We start from the raw sequence: 9,119 nt of genomic DNA on the forward strand, positions 1-9,119 counted from the left end.
CAGTTGTTGGGAGCGGCCAATGACCTATCTACGTCACGATTGTAACAGCTAATAACTCGTTTCAAAAACAATTCATTTCATAGACTCTCACTTTTGAAAGACAATAACTTTATATATGGTGCACTTTCAGATATAAATCTTTGCAGGATGTTTTCATTCCCTAAGAGCTATATTCCACACCACATGAACAGTCGTTTTCAAAAATCCATGATAGGTGCTCTTTAAAACGTCATGAGCGTAACAAGGCGCTGAGCGTTTTTCTTCCACGTTGAAGCGCTGAGCACTCTGTGTTTTTTACAGGTCGTCGAGAGTTGAAAAATGTTCAACATTGGGTGAAACAGTGCTCATCACTGTCACTTTTTACCCAGCCGTCCAATCATAGTGGAGGAGGGGCGGGGCTAATACCACACGACCAACTGTCTCAACATTCTTTCTGTACAACGACATCCACCAGCAGAGCTAACCGAGCAAAATGGATGAAAATGAACTTTTTAGTATGAAACAAATTATTTACGAACTCAGTTACAAGTAAACTGTGCTGCAGATATTCTGTATCATAGCAACAAAGCGTCTCAACTGAAAAAATGCTGCGCTGCCCAAAAGCTCTCAAACACCCAAAGCTAGCCGTTTTCAGCAGAGCATCTAGCGTTTTCAGCTGGCTAAAAACACTTAATGCTGCTCCACACGAGCTCAATGCTAAGTGTGCATGTTACAAGCAATTGTGAACGCAACCTGGAAACCATGTTCACATCTTTGAAATGAAGAAATTAAGACATCCTTAAATATTATTATTGTAATTTAACAGTTGTACTATTATTATTATTGCACAGCTTATGTGAAATGTTACAATAATACTATTTCAAATTTTGTTTTATATTTTTATTTAGTAATAATAGTGATCAAATTAATAATCATTTTAATTATTATTATTATTTTATAATCATATCGTTGTATACTCTCAAACTCTGGAAAAAATTTGTAACCAAGCACAGCAAACCTTTTTTTTTTTTTTTTGCGCATTTTAAATCGCATTTCGATTCCCCCCAAACCCCAAAATCATGCACTATTAGCACAGTCATAGTAAACTAAAACGCAGATGTCATGTTTCAAGAGTTTTTTCCATTAATCTGCGTGTGTTTGTGCAGGTATAAACCATGGCCCAGTGATTGCTGGGGTGATTGGAGCCAGGAAACCACAGTATGATATCTGGGGAAACACTGTGAATGTGGCCAGTCGGATGGAAAGCACTGGAGAGCTGGGGAAAATACAGGTAGGAATTGAATAACTCTAAGGCTCAATCCCAATTCACCCCTTGGCCCTACCCCATGTTTTCGAGTGTACCCCTTGAATTGAATTTGAATTGCCTTTTATTGTCATTGCCTAGAACAACACAATTTAAATTGCACTTCCCATGGTGGTAACACATAATATGATAAAAAAAAAAAACATCAATACACAGTACATAAATACATAAAATATACTGTAGATAAAAGATAAAAGCTCAAATAGTCATTAAAAATGCAGAGCAAGCTTGGCCTTTAAAAGAGAGTTACAAGGGCCAAGTGGATGAAATATTCCTCTAGGAAATGGAACAACCCTTCAGGAACCCGATACGTCATCAGTCGTCGGTGATGGCTCTGCCGTTACGGAGTTTTTACAAGATTTCTCCATGATTATAACATTCCTTCCTCGAAATGTATGTCTTTTCTGATTCGGAAAGGTAATTTATTATCTCATTTCTTAATTTAAACGACTAAAGTGTTATTATAAGAGTAAATAAAGTGCATGGTGGTATCATCTGGCGCTAAATTTAAATGTTTAACCGTTTGCGAAGCCATCTCGCCGGTGATTTGCGATGCATTCTGTGAACTTTCTTGTAGCCCTCCGTTTGGAGGGTGCCTCTGAAAAATCTCCGTTTCGAGGGCTTTGTAGCCCTACCCCTCGATCTCAACAAGAATCGTGACTCCCTACCACTAGACGTGAACGTGTAAAAGCGGTGAATTGGGATTGAGCTCTACAGTACTTCACATCTCTAAATCAGCTATGATGATAATTCTCTTCTCATGTCTAGATTTTCCAAATAGCTTATAGCTTATTGATTTGCCCTCATTAAAACATGGAATGAGGATCAGTTTTTCTATGACATCTGTTTGTGTTGCAGGTGACAGAGGAGACATCAGATGTCCTGCAGAAGCTGGGCTACCAATGTGAGTGTCGTGGCCTGATCAATGTGAAGGGCAAAGGAGAGCTCAAAACCTTCTTTGTGTGCACAGATTTCAGCAAACAGCAGGGCATTGGTTTGAGCTGAGACTGACAGCTTCACACACGCACACAAACACACAAAGACACACGCACACACACACACACACAGACTCCGGACCTATATGTGATCTCTTTGGGGTTTTTTTCAAGAATGTTTTATTGCTACTGGATTTGTTCCTTTAGAGCATGTCTAAAGAACTGCACATTTTTATCTGAATTTGAAATGTTAGTTTATTTTGGCAGCATTTGGAGACCTGAAACTCTCAGATATGCAGCGACGTATACCTACACACATCTCACATGAACACAAGCTGAACTGTGCGATCCTCTTATGGGACACAGACCACAGAGAGTGGGTTACTTGAGTTCGCTGAAGGAAAATATTAGTTCTCAGTATTGCTCTCAGACTTTCTGAGTACTGCTGTCATAGTGGCCTTGATCCTGTTGGATTTAGACTGATTTGGGATGACTGAACTTGTCGACAGAGGGAACACCTGACCCACACAAACTCATTATAACAAATGAACAGATGTGAAAATATCTAGAATTTCTTCAGTCATTTGAAATAATGTGTCCTTTATTATCAACTTTTCGAGCAACAAAATAGTGGATGCCTATTCTTCCTTGAATCTACATACTGCGGATGCTTTTTTGTGTTTTCTTTAAAAAAAAAAAAAAAAAAAGTGTTTTGAATGCCAAATGTTGACATTCAGTGTTGATTTGCTGTTGCCTTTGAGTTGAGATTGTGGATTTTGGATATGGGCCTTCCTTAGCTTCATAATATTCTACCGATTAAACGATTAAGTTATGTTTACATATACCTGGGGAATACATGTAAATGAATGAAAATGAACGATCTTAAAGTGAAAGTGTACTTTCATCGATTTCCCATTGTCTTTCTCAGATCTTGACCAAATAGCTCTGTGGCTTCTCTCATCTGAATTTGTATATTCACTAATGGATGTACTCATGAATCTCAGCTCTCATCGCAGTAAATTGATTTGCTCAAAAGGTCTGTTTCTGTTCCAAGAGAATGCTTATTGAAAGTGGCAAGTATTTGTGTCTAATAAAGCCATGGCCATAAACATTCTATTTAGATTGACTGAATTTACACGGTTTGAGATTATGTGCTGCCTTTCTGTACCAGTGTTTGTGAGAATAAATCATTTTACACTTAAAGGGTTAGTTCACCCAAAAATTATTCGTAATACGTTATAATTACTCACCCCCATGCTGTACCAACCCCGTAAGACCTTCGTTCATCTTCGGAACACAAATAAAGATATTTTTGATTGAATCTGAGAGCTGGATCAGTCCTACATAGGATGCCTAAGGGACTGGCTCTTGACGGCCCATAAAGTCATTAAAGAAAAGGTTTAAATATTCCATGTGCCTACAGCGGCTCAATTATAAGTTTATCAAGCGACGAGACTACTTTTTGTGCGAAAAAAAACATAAATAACGACTTAATTCGACTATTCTATTACTTCCTTATGGGCGCATGCGCGAGAACTGAGACAAGGACGTTCTTCTCCTTCGACTACTTTTTGTTACCGGCTGCTCCGCTTAGGAGTTGACATGGGGACTTGTGACTTGGTGACTTGGACTCGAGTCGACTCGAGTCGCTATTTTTATGACTTGTGACTTGACTTGACAAAAAATAAAATACTTGAGACTTGACTCGGACTTGGGAGTTAAAGACTCGGGACTTGACTTGACTTGAGACACGATGACTTGAATGACTTGAGTGTTAATCACATCATGTTTTCAGTTTGAATATAAAATATATAAATTATGTAAAAAAAAAAAAAAAAGTTGATCCAGCTGGAGCGCAGGCTGAGAATAGCGCTGTCATGACTGGATCACGAGATCATCAGTCATGCCCTCTCATACCTTACGCACACCACGGCCACTTACATCAGATATCACATCAACATGTCAGCCGGAGGGATACCGAGGGTCGTTGCTTTCGGCTTCAAGAATTTCTCAAAACAAGATGGCAAAAGAATAGCGCTTTGCAAGACATGCAACGTTAAGATCGCGGACAGCCAGACGACAACCTCCAATTTCGTCCGTTATTTGAAGAGCCATTCTGCCCAGTAAGTGCTTGTCAATTTGTTAATGTTATCTGGTTAGCTCGCTCGTAGTTAGCTAGCTAATGTAAGTTAAAGCTAGGGTATACGATTTCAAAGATTGTTCATTGTTAATATCCTCGTTTAGATGCTGTTTATGGTTATATAGTATAATCCTAACAATATAAATAGAAAAAAGAACGAAAAAAATCCATTCACTCTATTGGCTGTAAAGCCACATAAAAGTTGACCAATGGAAGCTTTGCGAGCGCAAAGCTACATTGGTCAACTGCTCTCATCCAATCACCAGCTACACTTGAAACTCCGCCTGGAGCTCGCGTCTCCACCCCGACCGCGCCCAACCACGCCCGACCGCGCCCCCCTTCTGCGTCATGAGAATCGCGCACGTTAGCAGGTGACCGCACATGGTAGCTAGCTAAGTAGCACATCAGACAGCAATGGATAACAACGAAAAATACATCAGCAAGCGTCCCCTGCTTGCCCCTACAAGAAAGTTAGGACGGAAGAGAAAGTCGTTTGAGGAAAAAGCAGAGACGAAAAGAAAATGTGAAGAACGCCGAAAGTTGAGTTGGATAAATATAGGGTTCACCATTGACCGATGGAGGAAACTTCAGCGAGATCTGGGACTGAAGACCGACGCTGACACGGCTGACTTTTTGTTGAGCAGGTAAACATTTATTTGTACTCTTATATGGTGTGACGTGTTACATAAATAGCTTTTTATCAGTCTGAAAACTTGCTAATGCTGCCGGTCGGCATTGGAATGTTAGCTGTTTAGCATCACCTGTATCACGGTTCAAAGTAAATATATTTCTTGAAGTGCTTGAATATATTGCAGTATGCCTAGCGGGTTTCTGTTCGAGCCGATCGGAATTTCAAAAAGATGCGCTGTATGCTGCTATAACAATTACTCAAAACCTTAGCAATACTACTATTGATATCATACTTATGGTGGTGGGTAGTGTAGAACATTTCATGTGTTGCTAATCTTGCGTAGGCGTGATCTCAAACGTGTCATTCCGATGATGACAACTTGATTGAGTGACGTTGTTCAATTCGTTTCCCTGTGGGAGGGATCAGGTAGCAGAAGGGAGAGGGGTGTGTGTGGAGAGGCGGGATGAGTTTTTCAAAACTTCCCTCCCGTTTCAGGCTCTCTCGACCGATTTTCAACATCGTATACTACAGTTTTAAGACTTGTAATGGGCTTTATGACATGTGTTCTGTCTTGTGAAAAAATATCTGGGTTAAATTATGTCCCATTTCGGAGATGCATTACCACATAATCTACCCATAACATACTGGCTGGTATAAAAACTTTAAAGACCTTTTTCTCTCTGTTTCTTTGTTTGTGTATTACTGCACTTTGTCTTGTAGCAACCTATAACGTTGCGGAGGGAGGATTTCTACAACTTGCTTGAACAGTTCTATTTTATTCTGAACACAAATTTTAAACACACACCAGTCAACAATAAATCAGGTTTATTTTAATATATTTTCTTAAATGCATTTTAAATAATAAAAATAAACTAAAAATTTATTTTTATCAAACTTGACTGGGAGTAATTACTGGGAGTAAGTGAGTAATGTCTAATGCTTTTTGAAAACTTAAGGCTTTTTTCATAAAACAAGTCAGGACATCATCTCATTTTTGTATACATTTTTATTTCTTTAAATTAGTAAGCTAGTAAATGAATGCGTCATTGTACCCAAATGCACTTCCGAATGCGCCTCTGTCCATTTCAAACCAAACTGATGCCCATAGATGCACGTTTAGAAGAGTTTCAATTGCATGGGAGGGAGTAGCCAGCTAGCTCTCTGTTTTGTTTGAACATCAACAGAAGTGATGTTACCCCGCCATTGCTGATACATTTAAAAACATTTCAAATTGCTGAAAATTTAAAACATTTCAAACACTGTTGGCAGAAGTGAAAAATAAATAATTTTATTAAGTTACAATTTTGTTTGATTCCATGATGTATTTTACTGAACATGAGTATTTACAATGCAAATCCAAATTATTGTAATTTACTGGCAAATACTTATCTTGTCTTTTCACTTTATTAAGATCAGATTCTGCATGTAAAATTACAATAATAAGGTGACTTGACCTACTACAAGACTTGACTTGACTTGACATAGCCTGTGACTTGACTTGACTTGCCCCCCCCAAAAATACTTGGGACTTACTTGAGACTTGACGGTTAAGACTTGAGACTTACTTGAGACTTGCACATGTGTGACTTGATCCCATCTCTGAGTTTTACCGCCCCCTACCGTATAAGATGATGTGCTGATATAGCTGGAAGCGCAAAACTTTCTGTTTACAAGCAGAGGAAGATTCGCGCTGTACATACGCTTTTCAATTAGCGTATTTTCCGCACTACAAGGTGCACTTAAAAGCCCTTAATCTTCTAAAAAAACGACAGTGTTCCTTATAATCCGGAGCGCCTTATATATGGATCATCATTTTATACGGTAGGTGGCGGTAAAACTCCTAAGCGGAGCAGCCGGTAACAAAAAGTAGTCGAAGGAGAAGAACGTCCTCGTCTCAGTTCTCGCGCATGCGCCCATAAGGAAGTAATAGAATAGTCGAATTAAGTCGTTATTTATGTTTTTTTCGCACAAAAAGTAGTCTCGTCGCTTGATAAACTTATAATTGAGCCGCTGTAGGCACATGGAATATTTAAACCTTTTCTTTAATGACTTTATTGGCCGTCAAGAGCCAGTCCCTTAGGCATCCTATGTAGGACTGATCCAGCTCTCAGATTCAATCAAAAATATCTTTATTTGTGTTCCGAAGATGAACGAAGGTCTTACGCCGCCTTCACACTGGCAGTTGAAATCAGCTCCGTAATACAATACGTTCCCAACGGACGTCGTACTACACAGTGAAAAGCGTCGGACGCGGGTAGAACAAAAATGGCGGAGAGATTAAAGTTTGATTCTGTCAGGTCTGTATGATCTCTCTGATTAGGGTTATGCTGCGTGAGGAAAGTTGCCCAGGACGTTGAAATGTCAGGTCGGCTAAAAAATGTGATATAGTGGTCAATAGTTCAATGTCTACCTTCAATTTAATTGTATTAACTGCCCTTATAAACGTTAGAAAGTCATGAAAATAAAAAATGACATCACAACTTATCGTTATAAAATCAATATTTATTTTATTAAAAGTTAATAATTCAGGTTTGTTTATCAGTACCATAGCAACGGTCAACTTCCGCTGGAATTGTCGGATAGGAACCGTCCGTAGCTTTTCGCAGGAGTTCAAATTTTTGAACGCATCCGGATGACCAACGGACACGATTTTCTTCGCACCGCACTCGGTCGGACCCGTTTCGGACCCATTCCCATGCGGTCTGCGAATCTCCATAGGAAATGAATGACTTCCGGTCGTTTCGCAGCCGCATCGGAGCTGATTTCAACTGCCAGTGTGAAGGCGGCGTTACGGGGTTGGTACAGCATGGGGGTGAGTAATTAATGACTTAATTTACTTTGGCTTCAGATCAAAGCAACAGTGGCAACACAAGTAATAACATTCATAGGGCTTGGTCTCATTTCCTTTAAAGGGATAGTTCACTTTGAAATTCATTTTTGATAAGTTTTAGCTTACCTCAAGGGCATCTAAGATGTAGGTGTCTTTGTTTCCACAGCATTTTCAATTTTGACATTTTTCGGTCAAACCGTTGTTGTCTGTCAGTCATAATGCAGTTTTAGGGGGTTCACCTCGAAGAGCATGCACAGAGAAGTCAAAATTAAACATCATTTAATGACTCGTCAATGTAAGTACACATTGATGGCCTAAGACACGAAATGAGCGGTTTGTGTGAGAAAACGAACAGTATTTATATCGTTTTTACCTCTTGTTAACAGCCGTCGAACTGATCTGAATCAGATGTTCAACTGAACCGTATCCAACTTTACGCCGAAAGTGATCTCTCGCACGTCTACGTCACGCATTGCTTACACGGAGATTTCGGAAGTTTTACCTTTCGCTATTTAGATATACGGGAAATCGCAATGGAAGACGATTTCGATATATCTAAATATGTTCAATGAAAGGTAAAACTTCCGAAATCTACGTGTAAACAATGCATGACGTAGATGCGCGAGAGATCACTTCCGGCGTAACGTCTGGAGACGGTTCAGTTGAACATCTGATTCAGATCAGTTCGACGGCCGTTAACAAGAGGTAAAAACGATATAAATACTGTTCGTTTTCTCACACAAACCGCTCCTTTCGTGTCTTAGGCCATCAGTGTGTACTTACATTTACGAGTCATTATGTTTAATTTTGACTTCTCTGTGCATGCTCTTTTAGGAGATCCCCATAGACCTGTATTATATGACTGACAGACAACAACGGTTTGACCAAAAAATGTTAAAATTAAAATTGTTGTGGAAACAAAGACACCTACATCTTGGATGCCCTTGAGGTAAGCTAAAACATATCAAAAATTAATTTCAAAGTGGACTATCCCTTTAAGGATTACTCTTAATTCTCCCAAAGCATGAGAGAGCAGAGAGCACAACTGCCGCTATAAACCACTCTCAGGTTATAGCTAGAATTTTATTCAGCCATTTACAAAATGCTATCCGCTGACATTGTCACGCAGAAGACTATCTTCATTTGTATTCTGAAGATGAACAAAGGTCTTAGAAAGTGATGAACATTTTTTTTGGTGAACTAAAATGAGCAATTTATTTCTGTATCAAGTCACTTGCTAATGTTCAATTTGTGCAACTTAAGAATGGAAATACACAAAA

At 39.2% G+C, this 9,119-nt stretch overlaps 1 protein-coding gene across 4 annotated transcripts in view; it reads left to right on the plus strand.

Moving 5' to 3' along the window:
* The window catches only part of adcy7 (adenylate cyclase 7), a 50,742-nt gene extending 47,465 nt beyond the window's left edge, over positions 1-3,277 (plus strand). For all 4 annotated transcript variants that reach the window (XM_039657315.2, XM_039657338.2, XM_039657322.2 and 1 more), the window contains exons 25-26: positions 1,146-1,270; positions 2,162-3,277. In XM_039657315.2, coding sequence (XP_039513249.2) covers positions 1,146-1,270; positions 2,162-2,308 — 272 coding nt within the window. In that variant the 3' untranslated portion in view covers positions 2,309-3,277. The remainder of the gene's footprint in view (positions 1-1,145; positions 1,271-2,161) is intronic.
* Positions 3,278-9,119: the final 5,842 nt, after the last annotated feature.

Source organism: Pimephales promelas, chromosome 1, assembly GCF_988280905.1.
Source record: "Pimephales promelas chromosome 1, fPimPro1.hap1.1, whole genome shotgun sequence".
Lineage (NCBI taxonomy): Eukaryota > Metazoa > Chordata > Actinopteri > Cypriniformes > Leuciscidae > Pimephales > Pimephales promelas.